Below are 25941 nucleotides of genomic sequence, written 5' to 3'. Positions count from 1 at the left end.
GGAGAGAAGGAATGTTTTGTACAAAGAGAGGCTCTCATGCAGGATGAATGTCAAGCCTTTTTGGGGCCTTTCTGTCATTAACACCTGCGAAAAGTGCCAAATGATGATAAAATATGTCTCTGGTGGAAAATCTTTGTGGAACAATGTTTGAATACCAAGGTTTCACTCAGCAGACAGTGTGATTAAACACATTTGGTGATAATTTCTGTTCAAACGGGACAGTGTTATTGAATTATCTGTTTCCACAGCAGGTGTAAAACAGAGACTCTGCCTTTGGATCGGGCCCTACGTTGTGGTAACGCAAGAGTTCACTCAGTGCAGCTTCAGGACGCCTGAGCACACCAAAGTAGTGCAGTCTCACTCTGGGGCATTTATGGACACACACAAAAAAAACAGTCGCTTTTCAAGCTCGGTGGTAGGTAGAGTTACAGCATTAACATGAGTCACTTTGGATACTCTGTGTACCCCCTTTTTTTTAAATTAGGAACAGCCTCGTTTACAAGGTTATACAAGACACTTTATTTCCATAGATGCTGGGGCGATAGCGAGTGCAAATCTCAGGTGGATCCACACCGATAGGCTCTGGGAAGGAGAGGGCAGTCAGTTGGGTCTTTGTTGGGGGAGGACAGTGGAAGTAATTGGAGAGGCAGGGAGCAAGATGTGTGAAAGGCTCCAGGGTTGAGGGGCAAGCCCCGGGCTCCCATTAGGCAGCAGCGAGGCTCTCCGCGGAGGCTTCCTTTATACCTCCCACGTCTTGTTGTGTAAATGGACACATACTCTTAACCAACCTGTGAGAACGTCACACAAAGCGGGACATCGACAGTCACAGGCGACCTTACGGGGCTGGTGGATGTTTTGGGAAATGTTGAGGATGGTGGAAGGGGGAGGGGGGAGGATTAAGATGTGCTGATACGCCAGATTTCTCGCACTTGTGCTTATTCTTTTCACTGACACTCACAACAACAACAACAACAACAACAACAACAACAACAACAACAACATCATCATGTTGTTGGAGCAGAAAACATGATAATCCTCCTTATTTCTTGTCAGTACTTGGGTGGTAAACTTAAAGGATGCACTAATCAATATTTCTGAATGCACCTAACAATTATGCTGAAGTGTGATCCACAAAGTTGTTGCTCACAATGACAGAAGAACAGAGAATCGCCACCCGACTATCAATCTTTCAGCCCTGTGATGGAGCTCTAGTCACCGATATGGGGTGTCTAGTCAGGACTCTGGAGACAGGGATATATATATCCATCCATCCATCCAAACCGCTTGTTCCTATCGGGGTCGCAGGGGGTCTGGAGCCGATCCCAACTGACATCATGAGGTGGGGTACACCATGGACAGGACACCAGTCTATCACAGGACACATAGAGACAAACAGAGACAGACAACCATTCACACTCACATTCACACCTATGGCCAATTTAGAGTCATCAATGAACCTGCATATGGTTTTTTGTGTGTCCATAAATACGGTATATATATATATATAACTTTAATATAAAGAGATGAACAGGCATGGTCGCAGGGAAAGAAAACCATTTGGAGCCGTGTCTTGTCAAAATTAAGTGAAAATCCATGTGACTGGCCTAAAAGGCTGGAGGGCTTTTGATTTGAAGGGCCAGATACAGGAAGTCGTGAAACTCACTCGCCGTCAGTGTTCTTTTTAAGAAGGCAGGTCCAATCAACATGGCGGTAAAACGGTTAATAATTAATAGCCAACCAATCATCACTTTAAAAAGAACAAGAATGACCCCAAGAAGGTCACATGCAATTTTTCTACAATACTGCTGAACTGCTGAAGCTTCTTCAACTGGTTGTTGGACGGGACGATGCAAACGGCTCTTTGATGGATGTCGATGATGCTGCAGTGTTCAAGAACTCCACACAGAGTAGGCCATTGATTTCTTTGATGGATAAAAAAGTGTGATTTTAACAGCCTCAGAACTGGGAGTGACTGAGAGTTTCAGCGTGGGTTGAAATACCAGCGGGTGTTGCAGCTCACGGCGCCTTTAAAATGATTTCCAAGAGACGGAGAGAGAAATGACATCAAAGGCTTCCACGCACCAGGAGGGCACCGTGTGGGAACAGGGTCAAAGTATCCAGCATCACTCCTGGAGAATCCATCAAGCCTGACCTTCACAAAGAAGGTCCTGGACTGGATACTCGCTGAGCTCTGTCCGACGGTCACCTAATCCGTGGAGCGGGCCACTCTAATTGAACCCTTATGCCCAACGGTTGGCTCTGCCCTGCCCTCCTCTCCTTCCTTTCCATTCACAATGGTGAACCTCCTTCCAGTAACCCAAACCTTCTTACCCCGATGACTCCTTCACCTCTGCACACAAAAGGCCCCGTTCAGCCCTCCCGCCCCCGATCCCACTTCATAATGCAATGGGGCAGAGCAGAATTCCAACTGTGCAGCCAGGTCCTGGTTACGCAGCAAGGTGCGATCTATACAATGCAGCCGCATCCATCTTCCAACCTCAGTCTGACCTCGACTTTGTGAACATCTTCAAGCTCACTGACAACAGTCAGGATACTGCCATGTTCTTGGAATGATGCATTGCTTGTGACATTAGATTGGGTCTACACAGAAACTGCAGTGGCGTGTGAGGAGGCCTCTGTTAGAGCCGGAGTCCAGTGTCTTTTTGCAGCTGAGGTGTCGCCCAGAGAAAAGGCACCGCACTGCCTTGTTGGCAGCCACTCCAAGCCATTCTAGTTGGAAATCTCTTTTCAGAAAAGCACTAAAAATGTTGACGCTGTCGCTCCTGTCGAGAAAACGATCACAGCGAAGACAGAAAAGCCCATTTGTGGGAGCAGATTTGAGCATGTGCTCGTTATTATCAATTTAGATGATTGTGCATCACGATATCTCGATATATGATTTCACAATATTATCAATTAACTCCATGCCCAATGGGGATTCATTCATCTTATCATTCAATCATTCATTCATCTTCAGCCTCTTGTCCCTGTCGGGGTAGTGGGGGGCTGGAGCCGATCCCAGCTGACATCGGGCGTGAGGCGGGGTCCACCCTGGACAGGACGCCAGTCTATCACAGGACACATAGAGACGAACAGAGACAGACAACCATTCACACCTACGGGTGATTTAGAGTCATCAATGAACCGAACACCTGCACGTCTTTGGACTGTGGGAGTGGATCTTAAATATGGACATACAAATGGGATAAGCTCCTTAAATGCCTGTTCAGTGGGAGGCTGCTCCGGCCCAAGTGTCGAACCAACAGGCTCAAGAACTCCTTCGTCCCTCAGGCCGTCATCCTCTACAACTCCTCAGGGAGGAAATACAGAGACCAGAAGGAGTGGGAGCCGCTCACTGTGCAGTTAATAATCCACTCTCACACACATGGACACTTATCTTCTTTTCTTTGTGCAATAACTTTATCCACGACTTAAGTGCAATCATTTAATCTTACTGCTCATCTCTGTCATATACAGTCACACATATTTGATCTTACACATTCCCTATACATTTAACTTATCTGATTTTTTTTACCTGTATTCTTACATCTACCTCATATATATCTGACTAAGACAGCTAACGTCAGCTAAAGTCAGCGCTGTGGAGTCATGTTTGCCTACTCTGTGAGTTATGGAAACAAACAAACAAACGAGGAATGGTATTGCACTGACGGGACTTCATGGTGCGTTCAGGTGCACCTTTTGACCAACGATAAACAGAAACAGGTAGATGAGAAAAAGAGTTGCCTGTCAGGTGACAATGCAGAGATCCACCATTAATGTTCAAGTGTCTGTTATTCATTTTAGACTACCACAAGTAAATTTCACAAAATATGTTTTAATTATATTTTATATTTTGGTTCAATAATATAAAGAAAGGTTCCAAAAATGTTCCTGTATACTGTGAATCGTAGCTCTAAGGGGGGAAGTAAATCGGTATCTCTACAAAGGGAATTATATCATCCTTCATGGGGATGTTTACAGTCAAAATACCTCAGTGTTTTGTTCAGCTGTGAAGCTAGAACTGTGGCACCAGGACCAAATCATTTCTAGATGCGACAGAACTTTATTAATATTACACAAACTTTTATACTTTCTGTATTTATCTAGCTGAGAGTTTATTGGTTAGCCTGTACTGTATTTTTTATACCTCCCCTGTCTTTTTGTAAGCTGCTGGAAACTCAATTTCCTTGCGGGAGTTCATCCCAAACGATCAATAAAGAGAAGTCGAAGTCTAAAATCTACTGAAAGACGGACTACACTTCAAGGAGATTTTCATTATCCCGCACCAGGGAAGTCACCGAAGTATGACACTTTATACTGTGCATCTGAACTGTGTATTAGCATCTATGTTCAGGAGCTGGTCCCTGAAACAATCTCATTAAATGTGAAGAACACTTTTTGTGCCTCCTTAGCTCCCAAACCCTGTGAAGGAGGTCCAGCTGGTGACAGCGTGTTAGGGGTGGGTGGGATAGATATCCCACACATGGATTAGAGCCATGCTGCTGGAAGAGGAGGAGGGGGAAAATAGAGGGAATGCCCCAGAAACGCAACACCGCCTGACACGTATGGAATGGACTCTTTTGCAGCTCGACTAAAACACGCCTGCCAGAAAGAGAGAAGATCTGCAGAATCACATCTTCTCCACAGCCAAGCATTCAGCCCGTGAAAGGGAGCTGTGCACGCTGAGCAATCTGCCTGTAACACGAGTGATGCCACTCCGTAGTTGTCTTTCAGTCAGGACACTGAAACAACAGTAGTTAACATGTAAGCAAGTAAGGTAGAGCGGGGTGAGGCAAGACTGTATTTTTCTTTTTTAATCAAGGGCGCCTTTAAAGCGGAACCTGACTCTCGCCAGATGACTTTCGATCCGCCTTGCTTCCATCTTGACTCCGCCTAGCTCCACTAAACCATCTGGGATCACGCCATTGCACGGGGATTTCAGGGTCCACAATAAATGGTCTGGCCAATCAGGACCTCCGGGCGGGGGTTTTATAGATGTGACGTAGCGGAGAAGCGCCTGTTTGTGATTCAGACAATGGCGGAGGAAGCAGGTGTCAACATCGATGCTACTGTTTCATCCGTGTTGTCCAATCCATAGAACGGCTCTGAAGGCTTTCGCTGGTGGAAACGGGGCGGAACGAAATTCATCAGGTTATTCAAATCGAGGGCATGGCGGTAAAGTCTTTAACCAAAATATCTACATATAGTTCAGGATGTGGTAACCTGACTTTGCCAGATGGGTTGATTCTCATTTGCTCAGCAGATCCATCTGAACTCTGGTTTGGAGATCTTTTGGGAAGGGGAGAAAATCCTGGTTTCTGATTGGATAAACCATCTGTCTATCACCAACATACGGTCCAAACCAACCAATCAGATCACTGAAGTGGGTGACGTACTAACAGCATGGAGGCAAAGCTCAGAAAGGAAACAACATGTGGGTAAAGGAGATTTCCCCTTTGTGTTTAACGTGAATTTACGGATCAAAGGCCCAATTTCAGGAGCCCGGTCCATATTCAACAGAAGGATCCAGAGAACAAAGAGTTAGTGAGCGGCTTGCTCCATAGCTGCTCATCTCATCCATGGAAGCCTCCATTTTGTTTACACTCAACAGTCTCTTCTCGTTGCTTCACTTAAATCCGCCTCAAAACCAACGCTGATTGGATTGGTCGCTTGGGAAAACTTCTTCTCTCCGCTGCAGGTTACCAGACTGATCTGTGAGTAAAATACAACGGAGCTCAGAGATCAGGACGCTCTCACGGGGCTAATGATGTGGAGCATCCCTGAGAATCATCACTGGAACTTAAATAAACAGTTTTCAAAACAGGACTTCACCAAATGCTAAATGGCGCCAGGAAAGATTAAAGCCGTTTCCTATGGTCGCTTTAGTCAGTGACTGTTGTCGGCCCCGGTCATTTGATTGGCGCTTCTCTATAAGATAAGATAGTGGCATTTCATCAGAAAATTATTATTAATATTCCCCATTTTTAAAAATGCACACTTACATTAACCTGCTTATTCCTCTGTGATCCAGCTTGCATGATGCTTTTTGGTCACACAAGCGGATCTTGGGCCTTAACAGTCATGATGACGCTAAAGGCCGGGGAACGTTCAACACAAACTACTATTCGTACGTCATTCTGTGCAATCGAATCTGAACACAGAAGTATTTACAGCTGCTCCAAAAGGACACAGTTGAAAGCAGGGTGATCATCGTTCAAATGGGAATAATAATGCATACTTTAAACACTTGTTATGAATTGTGTGAAGCATGAAGAAAAGACAGCTGGAGAGACTCCTTTGTCACCTCCTCACACCAGCCAATCACTGTTTAAAGTGTCGGATTGTCCGTTTTAGAGAAGATTGCAGCACCGTAGCAGGCGCACGGGCAAATACCAGCTGTAAAAGGTGTGTTTGACTTACATTTTGGTCGGGCGCATCATGTGAGCACAGCTGGACACTGGAATGAGCTGAATAATTATAATTTATTTCTTAAAGAGAAGTGAAATTACCATTACACAGTAGAAATGGCAACTTGGTCGGAGGAAAGATGAGTATTTACAATTAAAAATACAGAAGCAGAAAGCAAACGTGGTATAAATTAAAACTGCGTACTAAAGAGCACAAGGCAAACTGTTTTACAGATCAGCAACTATGAGCAGATACACCTTAGACCTTTAGATACTCTGTTTTTGGTATTACTGAAGGATAAAAGTGAGGGTGACGGATATTTAAAGTGTCAAAATTACAAATGCCCATAAACAACACAACACTGTTTCCCTGAAATGACACCTCATACACATTTAAAATCAAACATAACGAAACATCAGAACATGCAAACCACCAATTTATCACAATATCACTTCCCATAAAATCTCAATCGTCATAATATAGAGTCCAGACAGAAAAACCCCAGAAGAGACCTCCAGTTATCCACGAAGAAGAGTACGTTTGTGTCAGAGGAGCGATCCAGACGGCGCTTAAAGACCGCCACGGAGTGACAACGCCTACACACATTTCCACAGACTTTCGGTCGCACAAAGCGAAACTTAATTCATAATTTGTATAAATGTGTTCAATAGGAAGTACTCATTCCTGCCGCTCACTTCACCCAATGCATCCGCAAACATAAACTCCTTTGCACGCCATTATTTAAAAGAAACAGCTCGTGCTGGAGCGTCCAATCTGACCGTCCAACAGATACACTTGAAATTGGGCCTAAATCACACCGCATTCATGAAATACACAGGGTTAAATGTTGGAGCTTCTCAGTGCGGTAGGCTGGGACATTTCCCAGCATGCATTGAGCAAAAGGCAGGGAAATATCAACAGCACTCGTTTCGCTGAGTCTCCAATCAGTGGTCTACGAGACGAGACCTGTCTTTGGTCTACGAGATGACACCTAAGTGAAGTTTGTGTTCTAAAGGTAATGGGTTGCCGCTGACCTGTCAAAAGTGCAACCAATGAGATAGAAGCTTTGAGTGTGACGTTTACGTTTCCTAGGCAACCAGAGAGCAACATCAAGCCAGTTTGAAAGATAGAGGAAAATCTTAGTTTGTCGCTACATTGGGCGCTACCGCCTCCTTCATAGACAATGAATGGAACGGCTGGAACAAAGCGCTTTTACCGCGTATCATGTGCAGGGGCCTTAAAGATCCCTGAGCCCCCTAGAAAAGACCGTAAAAGTCTCAGAAGGTTAATTTCAGCACGGATCCTAAAAGCGTCACAAAAAGGACAAGAACAAATACTTGGCCAAAAAATAATGGCGACCGCTTGTTGGACAAATGAAGATGTCCAGGTTCTCATCAGTATCTGGGGAAAGGAGGCATTCAGAAGGAGGCTGGAGTCCATTGTTGGAAGATTTCTTTGTTGTTTGGCAGAAGGGAAGAAAAGGAAAACCTAGTACGTAAAGCTCAGGTCACGGTCTTTTGCATTCCTGCGGTGGAAGAGGTTGAAGGTGGGAATGAGTTTTTCTTTCTATTCTTTGATTTTGAAAACAGTCGATGCCAATGTTGAGGTTCACGACCCCCACGTCCTGCGAAACAGCAGACACCAGAAGTGTCAGGTTTGCAAGACGGATGTAAAGGAGAGATTGGGGTGAGGGGCGAAAGAGCCTTTTGGTTGAACCCATTATAAAACTAAACGCGGCGGAAGTGTCCATGACACAGCGGCCGGTGTGCGGTTACCATACAGGCCGGGCCTCAACGGTTCTCAGCGGCCTTCTGCAGGGGGAAAGAGAGCTGCTCAATTCACAGGCTGAGCAGCCAGAAGAACTGCAGTAACATGAGCATCACCGCTCCTTCTTTTCTCTGTCCCAGACCTAAGCTAACCTCAGAGATGACTCGTCTCTCTGACTGAGCAGCAGCCATGTGCTCTGTGTTATTCCCAACACGCTGCATTTGGGATTTCAGCTCAGGGGTTATCTCAGGGTATCTTCCACTGCTATCAGGAGTCACGAGGAAAGAGCGTGATCCGAGTGACGGGAAGAAGGAGCGATGAGTGTTGCTTATGCACACAATCTGGAAAAGAACACTCTTATCTAGTCTTCTTAGAAAAAGGCTAAAAAAAAGTCTCTTTGGGACGGTTATGATCATGAAAACATAAAGCAAATGCAAATGTGGACCGTACCCAGTTCACGAACCCTTGGCGACACAGAAATCAAAAGGTCACGTGAAGACTTTGTATGTGGCTTGGCTGCGATCACGGCTGCATGATTAAGGTTCATCGTTCGCCGTTGTGTTGGCTTTTAAAAAGAAGTCAATTGGTTAAGAATGAAACGTTTTTTCTCCCAAAACATAAAAAGCTCTGCACTGTTCGCTGCTGCCCGAGGACGCCGGTCACAGTTCAAAGGCCTCACAGTAATCTCCTCCTCGCAGAACATTAACGGAAGAACGGAGAGAAAAGGTCAAAGAGCTGCTGATTATGGTGCAGAAAAGCCAGCAGAGGCATTAAAAACAAAAAAAAACAACGAACAGCGAAACCACAGAGCGGACGCACACAGCAGCTGGCCTTTTTGAAAATCCAATTTCCCATTTTTTTGTCACCCAATTTTCAAATAAATACTAATAAATCCCAGTTTTTCATCCTTAAAATCTCCAAAACACTCCAATTATAAAATCCTTTTTTAAATCAATGTGCAATTTGTGCATTCGATTGGTAATCAAGACTTGGATTTGCATAACTTTTTTAACATCAGTGAGACGTAACCTGCGGTCTTACCTCAAGCGTGCAGCTCAGGACACAATCTTTGTGAATGTGAAACTCCTAATGTGCAAATATACTATTGGATAGATCTGTTAAACGTGGTGGACAGCAAACAACTTTAACGTTCAAGGCGTAAAAGTAAATCACCTTCTCTTTTAATCTAAAAAAAAAAAAAGGCTCAAGTCAAAGCTTAGTATCCAGTAAGTGTTTAAAATTCCTGAAGTCCCATTCATCTAAAAACCAGAGAGCCTCCCGACTCAAAGGTCCGAGGAGCTGGAGCTGCAGCGGCTTTTCACCCTGGGCACAACTTGGATCTCGTCTCCATCGCTGATGCGGTATGAGTGGAGAGCCCGGCTGCCGCACTTCAACTCCTCGGGTCCCACCATCGAACACATCTCCCGGTTGATGTAGAACAGCCTGATCCCATTGGTGGGCAGCTGCAGCACGGCCCGAAGGTGTTTCTTCAGGTCGCCCACCGTCTGCTCCAGACGGAGGCTGATGGCCTCCACCCTGTCGCCCCAGCGAACATCCACCGTGGTGCTGCGGGGACTCAGGTCCACCTCCGCCAGCGGGGCCAATTGGCCGTACTTGGACACGAGGATGTGGTACCTGGGAGGAAGCATGTCAGATCACTAAAGGAGGGTTTTTGCTGTGGTAAAGACTACAGAATACAGCCATTTATTGTAACTTTAGGTAATTCAAGCCCATTTGTATTTGATACCGAGAACGTTATCTTCCCTTGCTGCACGTTGTGCTTGTGTGTGGGGAGGCTTTAGGCTGTTGAAGATGATTGGGAGTGTTCAGAGCAGCAGGTGTGACAGTGGTGAGTTTGGAAACCAGAGAGCAAAGAGCAGAAGATATTAACGATTCTGTAAATTTTAGCAGTTGCGCTCTAATTCTGCAGCGACCATGCACCTCCATACCATTTTTAAATGTCACTGCAGCCGTGTGTCTGAAGTTTCCTTAAAAAGCCTGATAATTGTGATGAAGTTGATAAACATGGTGAAAAAAGAGGGATTTATACGGAGGAGGATGACGGATAAGCATGGATACTGATGGTGTAGGCGACATAATTTACCACATTAATCTGCTGTGATGCATTACGTGAAAAACGTTTGTCTGCTTTTCTCCTGGCTCTCTCCAAAGTCTAAAAAGTCCAATAATACATCCGCCACCACTAAAGCTCAGTGATTAACACGCTGTATTGGTGACTTTTAGGGAGGTCGTGTGCTGGAACTGTCTGCTGGCGACAGACGTGTGCAGTGAGTCTTGCTGATAAGACGTGACATGTTAATTGACGAGCTTTAGACGTGTTGATGGGTGTATTTTAAACCACGTGTGGTGTCTTCGTTAGCTGCAATGGTCACACAGAGGAGGATGAGATGCCACAAGGACCCCTCTTTGGACTCTCTTATTCTTCCTGGATTGGAAGAACGACACGTCTATTCCACCACAGACGCAGCAGAGGCAACGTCAAGGTCGATTAAAAAAAATCTCCCACCATTATTGTGTCTTCTATTTTCCCCTTAAGCCAAAATGTTTGATGCTGTATTTAAAACAATTCCTTGACTTCCATGCATTTCAACTCATGTTATTTCATGAGCAAATTAGTGTTTTTTAAAAAAGAGAGCATAGAAACAGGTAAAAGGAAAAGCAGTGTGTGTTAAACGTGGCAGAGAGACTCCGGGTTCTCTGCCTCTTGCTTGCCGTGAGAAAGCTCTCAGCCGCCTCAGGGGAATGCGTGTTCGAGATAAGGACCCAGGAACGATTAAATAAAATCCAGGAGAAAAGGCCTGTGCTTTCAAAGCTACTGTAACAGCTGGGCCAATCAAAGCAATTTCCCTTCACTCCCCAAAAGTCCCCTACAAAGCCAGTCCCCTTGGCCCCGGGGGTTTCTGGCCCAAAAACCTGCGGTCCACCCTGGGAATTCTCCTCTAAGGCCACAGCGCACAAAGTGCCATTCTCCGAGAAGCCATTTAACTAAAAGGCCTCATTTAAGGTGGTAAGCATAATGGGGCAAATAATGCTGCAGGTGATAACAAGTCAGCGTCCCAATTGTCTTTTCCCAGCATTCTTCCATAATGGATGTGAAAGTAGCAGCAAGCATAACTGGGTTCTGGAGCCGGGACAGGCGTTATATCCAGCCAAGATCTTAGCCCACTTCTCTTTTGCTGTTTCATCCTCCCTCGTTCTCTCACGTCTCCGGTCCTCCAGTTGAAAGATGACCCGCTTAAAAAGTCAAAATGTTTATTTCCCCCCCTCTTCTCTCGCAGACTGGCCCTCAATATCCACTGTTCCAGGTCCAGTCCCCTTTCAATCCCTCTCTACTTATTCTCCTGGATACTCTGACTCAGATTTCTCTCTCTTTCACTGAAACTAATCCTTCCTGTGCAGCCAACACATTTCTCTCTTTATATTTTTTGTTTCCTAGTCCCACAACCCTTTACTGCTTTGTCCACTCTGTGCATCCTTTAGAGATTATCGAGGTTTATCAGTCTGTCTCAGTCTGATCCACGGTTTGAGCTGAGTTTATAGTTACTGGCTATAGTTAAGGCTGTGTCCGACGTGTTCACCTGAGAGGCTGTGACCCGCCCTGCAGCGCTCTGATCTCTTGGGGTGGCGAGGCCGCGGCCCCCGTCCGACGAGGAGGAAAGGGGATAGCGGTGTGTTCGCAGCTTACCTAGCGTGTCCAACACCCCCGTAACACCCGCATGCTGTCATGGTGATCCCTAACCTTGGACCTACATCGAGAATTCGGGTCCAAACCGAGACCACAGACACGTAGAAGTCTTTTAAAAAGAATAAGGTGAATCTTGAGAGGTAATGAAAACTGTAAAAGAGAGAAGGACGTAGCTGCTGTGATGGCACTGTTTTGAAGCCTTGAGTTTGACAATTTGCCGCCGCTATCTTGGTTTTATGAAACCGGACTTCACCATATTTGGACTAGAGGGGGGAAGAGAGCGCAAAGCCAGTGTTGTTTCAATGCCGCTAGGTTCGGCTAAATGCTCAAGAGGCAAAGTGATGATTTAACTTTATTAACCAGCTGACACGGACTATTGGCAGCGGTCGATTGTGGACCTCTGAGTGCTTTTTAGGTGACCAAAATGTTACAATTAGCCTTAATGGAGTGAAAACACACTGCGAGAAGGCCGCAGAAAGCACCCAAACACAAGTTCATGACTATTTCAATGTACACAATGCGACCTCTATCCTGTCGCTAGCAGGGCGACCTGTCACACACAAAGTACCGTCGCCCTCAAAGCATCCCATGCTTTATGGTCTATTGGACTCTAAACGGACCATAATTTACTAAATGAACATCATGCTGTATTGCAGAAATCTTGAAACTAGAGATTGGGACCATAAGCACATTAGGAAATTGTTAACCGAGGTAATAAATCAAGTGAGAAGTAAGTTTTCTCCAAAAGTATGATGGACCTGATCTATTACAGCTCCGGTGACATCTGAAAACAAATCATTCCTTTAGCTTAAGGTTGACAGAGTAGGTGTATACATGTAAAAAAAGAAAAAAATCAACCTGCTACCTTGTGTATCACTTTCCCAATCAGAGAATTTCCCAGCACAAAGGAGTCATTGAGCAGGGAGAGAGTGGTGGCATTGTCTCCCAAAGGTTAGTTTCCCCGAGTCAGAGACTGCACCTTCCTTCGCAGATCTCTCCGACATTCTGCCGAGGTTAAGTGGAATGCAGTCGACGAAGAGCGCGAGGCGTTTATCTGACTGCTGTCGACCCCTGAGGAGGGCTTTCCAAATATTATATCACATCCTCCAAATGCACTGAGGATAGAGAGCGGGTCGCTTCTATTGTTACAACTCCATAGGCGGTCATCGCAGTGGAAGCAAGTGTGCTCACTCTGTGCTCCATATTCTGACCGATATGAGATGTGAAGACAACTCAAGCCCCATGTCACATGTATCATGGCTTTAAAAACCTGGGAGATACAAATACACACAGTGCTCCATGTTTCAGGGTCAATGGATGCGCGTTGTTTCCCTTTTTCTTAATATTTAATCGCAAAACCTATCTTCCTGTTATTCCACCCTGTTTTATTGTATTTTAAATGTCTTATTTACCACTTTAATGTGTTTGTGATATGTTTTGTTCTCATGTAAAGCACTTTGAGCTGGATTTTATGTATTAAAGGTATCAAGTATTGAACCTCTCATTCTGGATTTTAGGGGGGGGTTTCAGCGGTGCAGACCAAAATTCCTCTGGACGCAATTAGACCTACAACCAATCAGAGCAATGAAGCGACATAGCGCTGAGTGTTACATGCAAGTCGGGGCGGTGCTTGGTCCGCTTTGAGCAGGAAAAGAAATCGCTGTTGGGTCCCAAACTTTCTCAAATTACAGCTGAACAACTACAGTTTGTTTCTGAAAATATTTTAGACGAGAAAAAGGAAATACAGTAACACAATCTGGACGGGTTGGATAGTCTGTTTGTCAACAGGAGTACGGAAAAACAACATGGTGGAGGGGTGAAGCATGTGCCAAGTCTCACAGGGCAGATGCACAAATTATTATTGTTGACATTGTCAGATAGGGCACTTCATGTGGTGTCAGAAAAATTACAAAAATGAGTTCCCAAATTCACATGAACGCCTCCTCGAGTTGAAAGCTAACATTGAGAGAAGTTACACATCTTGCCCGAGGTCCACACTCTGGTGTAAACTACTTTATATCCTGAAGCTCATATCCACAGTAATATTGTGTTGAAGCATGTGTAGCTTACTATTTTAACATCCAAAAACCCCAACAGCCATCACTAAAGGAGCCCCTCCCCCTTTAAAATATATCCCAGTACCTCTTAGGGAGTTCCTGTTCTGGGTAGTCTTGGTAGTACCGGATAAAAAGCCTCTCAGCATCCTCTCTCTCTCCGTTAGACACGGCGCTCCCATTCAGCAGCACCACAGACGGCAGCCTGAGACAAGAACATTTGGACGTATGAATTGAATAAGAACTCAAGCATGTACAGTGCAATATATGCTTTGATCTGCGTGTTTTAGTTCAGACTCACTGTGCTAAAAGAAGGCTGCGTCTCTCGTGGGTGGTGTAAGGCTGCAGTAAAGGAATCCCCATGGCTTTGACTTCCTCCAGCTTAGGGAAGAAAGTCAGCCTCTCAATGTCCTCCCATTTACTAATTCCTGAATAACACAACAGCACATAGTTTTAGAGCGAGAGAAGACCCCGAACTCACGCCCAGCACTGAATGTTGAGCGTGTACAGATGAACACGGCCTTCATCGTCCCCTCTCAGACCTGAGTTGTTGAGGTTGATGGAGCGCAGGTTGGGGAAGAGCCGCTGCAGCGTTTCCTGACTGTCGCCCACAGAGTCCACACCATTGTTGGCCAGAACCAGTGTTCTTAGACTCGGGTACATCTGCCCAAACTTCCTCACTTCGGCCCATTCCCGCAGCTGGTTGTCTGTGATCTGCAGCAGGCGTAGTGACGGACAGGATGTCTGGGATTCAGACACAGCGTTGTAGCCATTCAGGCACAGGAAAAGCTCCTCCAGCCTGGATGATGAGGAGAATCGGATCAGATTAGGAAACATAATAAAGTAGGTACGATAACATGTGTATTAGGCTAAGTTTGTTGCTTGTTTGCTTTGAGTTTATCTTCTAATCTCCAAATTAAGGGTTTGTGTTTGAATCTGCTGTTAGGCCATCTCTTTCCAACTTTCCTAACCTCTCTATCAGGGTTGTAACAGTACATGTATTAGTACAGAAGCACCCTAAAACGTAGATTAATGCACGCAGTGTGAGCTCCGCTGTTAGCAACCTGTGCTAACTGGTTACCAGGTGAAACACCAGAACCGGAAGACCCGGCTGTGGGTTCATGATTGGCTGCAACACGCACGTCGAGTGTATTAGTACAGAACCACCCTGAAACGTAGATTAATGCACGCAGTGTGAGCTCCGCTGTTAGCAACCTGTGCTAACTGGTTACCAGGTGAAACACCAGAACCGGAAGACCCGGCTGCGGGTTCCTGGTTGGCTACAACAGCAACGGAGAGAGAGTTGAGTATAAGACGGGGGCCGGCGTGTCTGTATCTCTCCATCGTTTCAGGGAATGTGAAGGAAAAGACAACGATCATGCTAACTCACACTGGACCACTTCATCCAGATGTGCCGATCACCGCGACAAGGGAAAAATAAAATAAAACACTGAATGAAACTGATTAAATAAATGTTTGAGTGCATCGAATGTTTAAATAAAGCCAAGGCAGAACTGATCCGAACCCTCCTCCTAATGAAAAAGTTTAGTTTTATTGCATTTTTAAAATTTATTTTCAATTTCACAGCATAACAGATGCTTTGGGAAAGTGTGTGTTCAGTGTTTATGAAATACAGAAATTAAATGTTCCTCAAAATGCTACCTCGGTCCCCAGAAGGACACATTTCTTTGACTCTTGCACTGCTGTTTATTCAAAATAAATGGAAAGAAACGGATCCTTTTTGTTGTGTTTTCTTGAGTTTTCCGCAAATTTCATGAATACACAGAAAGACGCAAATGTGCGGAAGGTGGCGCAAATTATGCGAACGCGCAAAATGTGGCCGTCATCCATGGAGAAGGCACTGAAATCCACAGAGCTGCATGCTCCTCTGGATGATGTTAATAATCCAGACACGATGGTCGTTTGGTTTCCCGACGCATCTGGGACTTCCACCACGGGTATAAAGCAGCAGTGCCGGTTATTTTGTCCGTGTGAAGGTGACGTAAAGAAATGTTATTAAACACAAATGATCCCAATATGATCAAACAGTCTGAACACACCGTTATGCATTCGTTTTTCCTCGTACTGAACCGTGACTTCGGTGTGCCGTTACAGCCCTACTGTCTAGGACACTCAGGCCCAAGTCTACTGGTTCCTGAAACAAAAATCTATAACAAAAGGTTGCAAATGTATAGTTTCAGAAGTCTACACCGTCAGGGCACAGCAGGATTCAGCAGTAAACTGTCCATGTGTTAGGGACTATTTTCAGCTGCGGATTAATACTCATTTTGAGCTCGAGTGGTGAAAGAGTTCCACTTTTTTTTTTAAAAAACAAAGGAAAAGATTTGCTGTGTGTCTTTTTTTCCCCATAAATAGTTAAAACCACTGGCAACACAGACATGTTTCATCACTTACTCCGGTGCATGGCGTGTGAGTGTGTGCACCGTGTCCCAGCTGATGTGTGTGTTAATGAGGACGAGTTGTCGGACCCTGGAGAACACCTCGGCCATGCTGGGCTCCAGCTCGACGCCGCGCAGAGGGTTCGTGCTCAGGTTGAGGAAGTCCAGGTGCGGGATGCAGGAAACAATGGAGCAGATCTGGCAACCCACGAGCATTAACAAAGAAAAACAAGCAAAGAGGAAACAATTAACTCAACACAGTGTCCTATAACTCTGATTCGGTTAATTATTGCTCTGATGTACAAATCTAGCGATATGACTGTAAGTGCTGTTACATAGATGCTTTGCTCATGATTCATATTTAACTCCTGACACATTTGTGCAGTAAGTAAATAAATAAATACTTTATTAATGCAAAGTTAAAATGTAAAATGTGAGGTAGCAGGTAAAAAAGGACCTTTAATTTACTGTTTAGGTTTTATGTTCCGTCACACCAAGCACACCCACCTCTGCCCAGTCGTCGAGTTGATTGTGCGACAGGTCCAGCTCGACCACGTGGGCACAGAAAACTGCGATGTCCGACCTGTCACCGGCTTTACGGATCCCAGAGTCACTCAGGACCAGCATGCTGGGCAAGAACAGGCGATCTGCAAACAATCAAAGTTAGTTTGAATTACTCTGCTCTCATTCAGGAGGTTTACACAGGGCTCACTTAGCACAACCAATATCCTGGGGCCTTGTTACAAAACCTCAGTTTAGGAAGAGCTTAGTGTATAAAATGCTGTTTAATCTTGGGATAGGCATTTAGTCATTACAGAACCGTCCTAACCTAGTGGTTTCCTATGTATGATATCACAGACAGGTCTTCCCCGAGGCCTCCTCCCAGCTGGACGTGTCTGGAACACCTTCCTAGGGAGGCGCCCAGGGTTCATCCTTACCAGATGATCCTGAACCACCTCAAGCCAACTTCTCCCCCTCTCTCTAAGGGAGACTCAAGCCAGGATAATTAAAAGAAAAACTTCCTGAGAAGTTGAGTTTTCATCTCCTCCGCTGACACGAGTGCCTCTGACTCCTTGGAGGTAAAAATGAACACCTGTCCTTTCTGGTCCGACACAGCCAATGACAAGTGAGAGATGTTACGGTAAAGTTACATCGTTTCTACTTAAGTTATGGTTTTATTTTCTAATCAAAGACACAGGAATGACGTGATGAGTGCTCGTTCTCTTCACAGCGGGTTGAAAAACACTGAAAGTGCTCTTTAACATGAGACAGGGGGTTGAAACAGGAGAGGCCAGCCACGTTTGTTTCTTTTATAGGAAAATAGGATTTAACATAAGAAAAAATATAGAAATAGGTTGTGAAACTAAATGGTTATTACACATTTTTTTGTCGTGAGGCCGCCGGTGAGCATCAGCCTGACGTCGTCTCTCACCTTTGACGGGGGATCCTGGCGGGCTGGGCATCACCACCACTCCTTGGCCGTAGGGGAAATTCTCCGGGTTGTATTTCTCACTGAGGACTTGGAGGAAGGTGCGCACCTCGTCTTCGTCAGAGGACGACTCCATGGTCCCAGCTTTGAGTAGGTGTCCAAGGGAGGGACAGAGAAACAGAAGTCATTTATCATTCATTCATTCATCCATCTTCAGCCTCTTGTCCCTGTCGGGGTCGCGGGGGGCTGGAGCCAATCCCAGCTGACATCGGGCGTGAGGCGGGGTCCACCCTGGACAGGACGCCAGTCTATCACAGGACACATAGAGACGAACAGAGACAGACAACCATTCACACCTACGGGTGATTTAGAGTCATCAATGAACCCAACACCTGCACGTCTTTGGACTGTGGGAGGAAACCGGAGAACCCGGAGAAAACCCACGCAGACACGGGGACAACATGCAAACTCCACACAAAAGGGCCCCAGCTGGGATTCGAACCAGGAGCCCTCTCGCTGTGAGGCAAGTGCTAACCACCACACCACCGTGTCGCCCTCAGGTCGACTAGTGACCTTGTGTCATTCTGTATAACATGCAGCTTAATACACAAGGTTCTTAGCTGGTGCTTGTTTATTCTATTCAACTGTTTTTTCTGATTTTATTATTTTCTCTGTCTCAGATTGATTTGATGTGTTTCATTGTGATCATGCTGTTGTCTCATTGTCTTTCTTTTTTTACTGTGGATTGGCGTCTGGAGCACTGGACCGAATTAACTCCCCTGTGTGGGATTATAAAGTTAATCTGAATCTGTGAAACCTCTTTTTTTTTTTAACTGTGCCCTTTAAGATGAAACAATAACGAATACAAGAGTTAAGTTCGACAGGTGAAACCAGCTTAACGGTCTTTTGCTCCTGTTGGAAGACATTTTTCTCCAGTGTTGGATAAAAAGGTCTAAAAATAACAACATCACAGAATGAACACAGAAGCAGAAACGTGAGAGGCACAGCGGCACTGACAGGAGCAGGTGCACGGTTAATGCACCGCCTGCTCCGGCTCAAAGCCATTCCTGCTGTGTCCTGCTGAAACATTGGTCCATGAACAGAAATGTAATTATTAACAATTTCAACCATCTGATCGGATAATCTCTGTGGATTCGCTGCCTTTCTCTATGTCACATCATTGAGGCATTGACATCTTTGTACTGTTGCAGCAGCTGGATAAAATCTGAAGACATCATCTTGGGCTCTAGGAAGAAGTTGTCCTACATTTTATAAACTAAACAACTGATTGAAACAATTACTGATTGATGTGTTGATATCAAATGGACAGTTGCAGCCTCAACTGTGTTTGACACACAAAACAGAGATAAACAGCCTGTAGTTACTGCACTGCGATGTAAGGGCGCACTCACACTATCCATCTGTACCGTGCCCCAGGACGTTTCACAGCTAAAGTCTAGTTCGTTTGACCAGCGTGGGTGCAACCGTACCACTCTACGCTTGCCGTCCACGGCCCGTTTGGGAGAGGTTTTGTAAAGCACGTTTGTATATGTACGAGCACGAGCGTGCACACGAGCACGAGCGTGCAAACGAGCACGAGGCCTACAGCGGTTCTGAGGTCATTTCCTGTGCGCCTGTTGGGACATAGAAAAAAGAAGGAGGGACCATGCGCGGACATTTCAAACAATGGCGGCGAAAGGTTCACGTTGGTGTGATGCGGAGGTGGAGTGTTTACTGCAGATTTGGTCGATGACAAGATTCAAAAACAGTCGACAAGACGCACAAAAACTCCGAGGTCTACGGAAAGATCTGGAAACAAAGCAACACATCGCCATGACGTCATCAATGCGTGTGACGTGTTACGGCGTGATGACGTATAGGCAGCAAGAAGCATTCTCCGAGGCCCAGGTAGTGTGAGTACAAACGGGCCTGGAGGGGGGGACAAGGACCCTAAAGCACGGGGCACGGGACGGAGGCACAGTGGGAGTGCGCCCTAAAATGTGTTAAACTAGTCTATTCTTGGTATAATTCTCTATTAAGGTAATGAATTTAGAGGCGGTCCATAACGCAACCCCAGCCTCGACTGTAGCGTCTGTTCTATGCGCCTTATAATGTGGTGCGCCTTATAGTGCAGGAAATACGGTACACAAAAATGATTTTATATGATGTTGCGATGACGTTATTCATAACAGAGCACACAACCTGGACCTTGTGCGCCCACAAACAGCACCCGGGTGCCCAGGACTGACCCTCTCTCTTCAGCCCTATCAGTTTCAGACGAACGGGGGACGATCATCTTAAACTCAGACAAACCTGAGGCGGCGTGTTCGCGCCCGGACTCTGCCTGACGTTTTCTGTCATAGACAGTTTCTCGTTTCACAGATATCACGATTCATACCTCTGATGTAGCAGAGACCAAAGGAAAGCCAGGGTTCAACTACACATCAGATGACATCTCCTCTGCAGCCGGGAGAAAACGCGGATGGGAACTCTGATGAAACAAGAACAAGAGGGTCTTGGGTTTGAGAACCAGAGTAAGCTCATTTAGATTTATGCAAATATAAAATGTCTTCCACAGCTTTACGATATACAGTACAGACCAAAAGTTTGGACACACCTCCTTTATTTTCCTTTATTTCCATGACTATGAAAATTGTAGATTCACACTGAAAGATGTGAATTGATTGAATGCTGATTACTGACAACGAGAGATTTGTGCCACATGGAAAATAAAGGTTTTTAGTTTAAATCAACACTACCAGAGCAGGCAGAGAGGGGGTGTACTGTGTGCCAGTGTCAGAGGAGATAATAAAGTATTTACAGTGATCTGTACAAACCGGAGCGAGGTGAACGTGCCTGGCAGCAAGGTAACAGAGGAAGATGAAGGCGTCAAAACTAGGAATTAACACATGTGGAAATATATAGTTAAAGTGTGAAACAACTGAAAATACGCCTTATAGTCTAGTTTCTTCAAAGCAGACAGCCTGGCCAAAGCTGGATTCAAGGACAGAAATGTGCTTCGTTAACTGTGTGGAGCGATTTATTGACACCAGCCAGTTCATCCTTAACAGACTGGAACAGTCTCTCCATGTCAGACTAAAAAACTGTCACTGGAAGGACTGACCAAGACACATGCACGCGACCCCCTGCTCCATGAGGAGGCCGTTTTGTCCTGACACAGCTGTACAACTGGAAAAAAGGAACATTAAGTGTTACTTTTGTTAAAAGTGCCTCTGATTAACACAAGGCAAGAAATCCCACTTATTAAAAACCATATCAGGGGACGACCTCTTGAAGCTCATCAGGCGTATTTTCAGTTGTTTCACACTTTTTTGTTGTTGTGTCCAAACTTTTGGTCTGTTCTGTATGAAAGGAAGGAGAGTGACACAGGGAGACAGTCTTCGCTCTACGTTAAAAAGCAGGGGAAACGTTATAGCATTATTATAACGCGGACAGAAGACAGGTAGAGTGACAGCTGGCGTCCTGGCTGGGACAAAAGGTTGGATGAGCAGATGCCGGACTAAGCTGATATTCTCCGTTAGAGAAAGAAAACCAGCCATTTTAATCCTGTCGTCATATTGTTACCGTATCCTACCTATTTACAGAGAAAATGCTTGTTTAAAAAGTGTCTTTTTGAGCCTTTCTTCAAGTCGACACACCGTACAAGTGTGGAGGACTAAACATGACATTCTCAATAAATAAATAAATGCATAAATAAATGTATTAAGGAGTAAATAAGCAAATGTAAATACAGTAAAGAATAAAATGCTAAAATAAATGAATACATGAACAAATAAATAAAGTAATAAAATGCATAAATAAAAGAACAAATAAATGCATAAAGAGAATAATAAACAAATTCATAAATGTATAAATTAATAAAATACTAAACGCTTAATAAACGCTTACATTCTTTTCTACATTTTTTTCACCTACATTTATTTATTTCAGTATTTCAGTGGCCATATTTTAATGAGGTAGGAGGTCCAATTTATGTATTTATTCATTTATTTCAGCATTTTTTTATTTATTCCTGTATTTATTTATACATTTATTAATGCATATTTTTATTTATTCCTGTATTTATTTATTTCAGCATTTTTTTTATTTATTCCTGTATTTATTTATTACTGAATTTATTTATACATTTATTTTATTATTTATTTATTCCTGTATTTATTTATTCCTGTATTTATTTATACATTTATTTATGCATATTTTTATTTATTCCTGTATTTATTTATACATTTATTTCAGCATTTTTTAAATAAATTCCTGTATTTATTTATTCCTGTATTTATTTATACATTTATTTCAGCATTTTTTTTTATTCCTGTATTCATTTATACATTTATTAATGCATATTTTTATTTATTCCTGTATTTATTTATTTCAGCATTTTCTTTATTTATTCCTGTATTTATTTATTACTGTATTTATTTATACATTTATTTATGCATATTTTTATTTATTCCTGTATTTATTTATACATTTATTTCAGCATTTTTTTAATTAATTCCTGTATTTATTTATACATTTATTTCAGCATTTTTTTAATTAATTCCTGTATTTATTTATACATTTATTTCAGCATTTTTTTAATTTATTCCTGTATTTATTTATACATTTATTTATGCATATTTTTTATTTATTCCTGTATTTATTTATACATTTATTAATGCATATTTTGACTTACTTTGAGGCTTGAGTCCTGTTTAAAAGTTCAACTTCTAAAACTACTCTCTACTTCCCTGTGCGGTGTAAAGTCGCATTAATGCTAAACTAATTACACTTTTACATAATGTCACAAATTACAAATTATTTATATATTAATGCCGAATTAACCGGCGACTCACGACGCTTCAGAAACGGTAAAAATTATTTATAAACGTGTTAAAAAAGGTCGCAAAAAGGTTAAATAACGTTATTTTTCAACGGGGTTCGGCGGAGCCTGTTAAACCCAGATAAGCACGGTGGGTCCGGGGGGGCAGCGCTGGGTACGACCGAGGCCTGGCTGCTTTACGTCGTTGGTGCAAAACCAAATGGACCAAACAACCACTTAACCGTCGACACGTTGAACAAGTAACGGAATTGCACCTTCATTCATTTCACAACGTGACTGTCAACGACGGAAAGGTGGGCAACACGTTTACCTTCGACCTTTGACGTTACACCGGGGGAAGGAGGTATGTCAGGGGGTTCGGTAACGGCCAGAACCGAGCCGTTACCGTGAGCCCTGACAACTAACACCACACGTTACTCGTCCATGTTTGAATTTGTAACGGAAAACGGTTATTTTAGCACGAGAGCACCGCACTCACCGTCCCCGGAACCCCCTCGGCGTTGTGTTTGTTTTTGTTGTTCTTCGGTTAGTTGACAGTTTAAGACACGCCCACTTTCCCGGAAGTGACGTAGTTTGAATGTATTGTGTTTTTATTTTGTCTTTTTTTTTTTTTTTTTTTTTTTACTGTTACATTATTATTTTAAAAACTACAAAGTGAAACTAAATATTAACAAGCCAAATATTTTTTTAGTGATTTTTAAAATTTAAAACGTAAAAAAAATAATAAAAATTAAACCAAGAACTGGGGTTTAAACCTTTTTGAAGTGGGGATTTTTTTTTGTTTATTCCAGGAAAATGCACATTTACATTAACCATGTTAAACAAATCCGTAAATAAAAAAAATTGAATAAATCTTAACCACCAAAAAAAAAGTATTGTCATTGTACAACACGTTGAAGAACAGTTGAACAATTAAACAAATGTTATTGACCCAATTAAAACCCAATAACAGGATTGTGCATTTTTTAAATTTGCATCAGGAGGAATGTAAACAGCAGCACAGGTGAGTTCTCTGGGTAGATAATAATAAGGTAAAGTACTAATACTACAGTGCAGAAATACCAGTAAACTGCTACAAGTCAAAGATAAATCTGTTACTTAATGTTGTCATCAACAGAATATACACCACCAAAAGTAAAAGTAGTACAGGACGTACAGGAAGCCATTACACCGGCTTCCTGTACGTCAGAGAATTGATTTCAAAATCCTTCTGCTCACATGTAAATCACTACATGGTCTAGGGTCGAGGTATATCACTGATATGCTCCCACTACATAAGCCTTCTACATCACTAAGATCCTCGGAGACCAGTCTGTTGGTGGTTCGCAGAGTAAACTCAAATCAAGGGAAAGCATCTTTCAGTCATTATGCAACAAACAGCTGGAAAAAACGTCCTAAAGATGTGAGACTTTCACCCACTCTGACCACTTTTAAAACTAGACTGAAAACTTTTATGTTCACCTCAGCTTTCTGCTAAATCTTTGCACTTCTAACGTTCGCACTGTTTTTATTATTGTCTGTGTTTTTATTCTCTTTGTCTTTCTGTAATGCATCTTAACTCATGACGTGTTGTGCTGTGAAGCACTTTGAGTCTGCCTTGTGTATGAAAAGTGCGTTACAAATAAAGTTGCCTTGTTATTTTAGAATAATATCTATTCCTGAGTTATAATTATTGATGCATTAACGTGTACATGTCTTTAATGTTGCAGCTGTAAGATGTTAAGCTAAATTTAATGACTTTACATACTGCTGAGTAGCTTAATCCTTAATATAACATCATGATTTATTAGTCGATTACATTCATTCATTCATCTTCAACCGCTTATCCCGGGGTCGGGGTCGCGGGGGGGTTGGAGCCGATCCCAGCTGACATCGGGCGTGAGGCGGGGTCCACCCTGGACAGGACGCCAGTCTATCGCAGGGCACATAGAGACAAACAGAGACAGACAACCATTTACACCTAAGGGCAATTTTGTAGAGTCATCAATGAACCGAACACCTGCACGTCTTTGGACTGTGGGAGGAAACTGCGAGGAAACCCACGCAGACACGGGGGACAACATGCAAACTCCACACAGAAGGGCCCAGGCCGGGATGCGAACATGGAACCTTCTCGCTTTGAGGCGACAGAGCTAACCACTACAGCACCATGCAGCCCCTTTACATTATGTAATAATAATCTGACTCTTCAAAGTAACTAAAGCCATACAAATAATCATAAAGTGCAATAAAAAGTACAATATTTGCCTGAAATGTAGTGATATAGAAGTATAAAATAGCAGAAAATGGTACAGTAATTGAGTAAAATGTACTTAATTACCAAGACAATAATATATTTTTCATTATAAAGCAACTTGAGCCTTTGATACTGTTTGGAAGTTAGGTCCAGACACACACTGTGAGGAATTTTCTTATTCAAAGACACTGTTTAAACTGCATTTTTGGCCTGCCACAAATATATCCCCTCATAACTAATAACCTTGTTCAATATGGAGACGTTTTTCTTCGTTTCTAGCAAACGTGACAGTAGGAAACGTTCTGTCACGCTGCAATTTTCCCCCCGCAACAAAATGCATCCCTTTTTATGAAGCACACAGTCTTTACTCCATCATCAAGTATTTTATTTTGTATATACTTCACATCATGACCAATAACTTTGGTCAATATTGATGAGTTTCTTCTTTTAAAAAAGTCATATGGAGCAGAAGACACTTCTTCCCTGGAGTTGTTTGTGCTTTGTCGTCTCTCAGGTCTCTGCTGATGGTGGTGGCGCCTGCTGCCGTGGTCCTGCATGATGCTTCCTGCTGCTGTTATAATCTATCACCTTAGCTGTGCTTGTTTCTACTATTCTGCTGTATTAATAAGTCATATTCACATTACTATAGATATTATTACAGTTACTGGAAGTGGGTCTGGCTCTGTCTGTGTCTGTCTTTGTCTCTCTCTGTCCATCTGTCCGTCTTTTCTCTCTCTCTCTCTCCTTCTCTTCCTCTCTCCGGTGCAGACAGATGTCCGTCCTCCACAGAGCTGGGTCTGTCTGACGTTCCTGTCTGTTATAGTGAAGGTTTTCGTTGCCACCGTACTCTACGGGGGAATTGTTGGGTCTCTGTAAATCATAAATAAGTCATAGAGTGTGGTCTTTACCTACTCTGTAAAGTGTCCTGAGATAACTTGTGTTATGATTTGGCACTATAATTAAAATTGAATTGAATTGAACTTTGGAAAGATGTGCTCGACATATTGGCACAAATAGTTGCAGCCAAAACTACCAGACGGTCGGTAGGGGGGAAAACTCTGACTGTTGTTTGTCCATATGCACTGAACAACAGTTC

At 43.5% G+C, this 25941-nt stretch overlaps 1 protein-coding gene across 1 annotated transcript in view; it reads right to left on the bottom strand.

Moving 5' to 3' along the window:
* The window catches only part of tecta (tectorin alpha), a gene marked incomplete at its 3' end in the record, with an annotated part of 46340 nt that extends 23206 nt beyond the window's left edge, over positions 1-23134 (bottom strand). The window contains exons 1-8 of the mRNA XM_083927195.1: positions 23088-23134; positions 20165-20257; positions 17770-17910; positions 16845-16984; positions 16354-16535; positions 14481-14737; positions 14240-14366; positions 14027-14143 (exon numbers count right to left, since the gene is read on the bottom strand). Of these exons, the coding sequence (XP_083783321.1) occupies positions 14027-14143; positions 14240-14366; positions 14481-14737; positions 16354-16535; positions 16845-16984; positions 17770-17902 (956 nt within the window). The 5' untranslated portion in view covers positions 17903-17910; positions 20165-20257; positions 23088-23134. The remainder of the gene's footprint in view (positions 1-14026; positions 14144-14239; positions 14367-14480; positions 14738-16353; positions 16536-16844; positions 16985-17769; positions 17911-20164; positions 20258-23087) is intronic.
* Between the last annotated feature and the right edge of the window lie 2807 nt (positions 23135-25941).

This window comes from Echiichthys vipera, assembly GCF_963691815.1.
Source record: "Echiichthys vipera genome assembly, chromosome: 14".
NCBI classification, from domain to species: domain Eukaryota; kingdom Metazoa; phylum Chordata; class Actinopteri; order Perciformes; family Trachinidae; genus Echiichthys; species Echiichthys vipera.
Note: the sequence above shows the minus strand (reverse complement) of the source record. Positions and strands in the feature narration are given on the sequence as shown.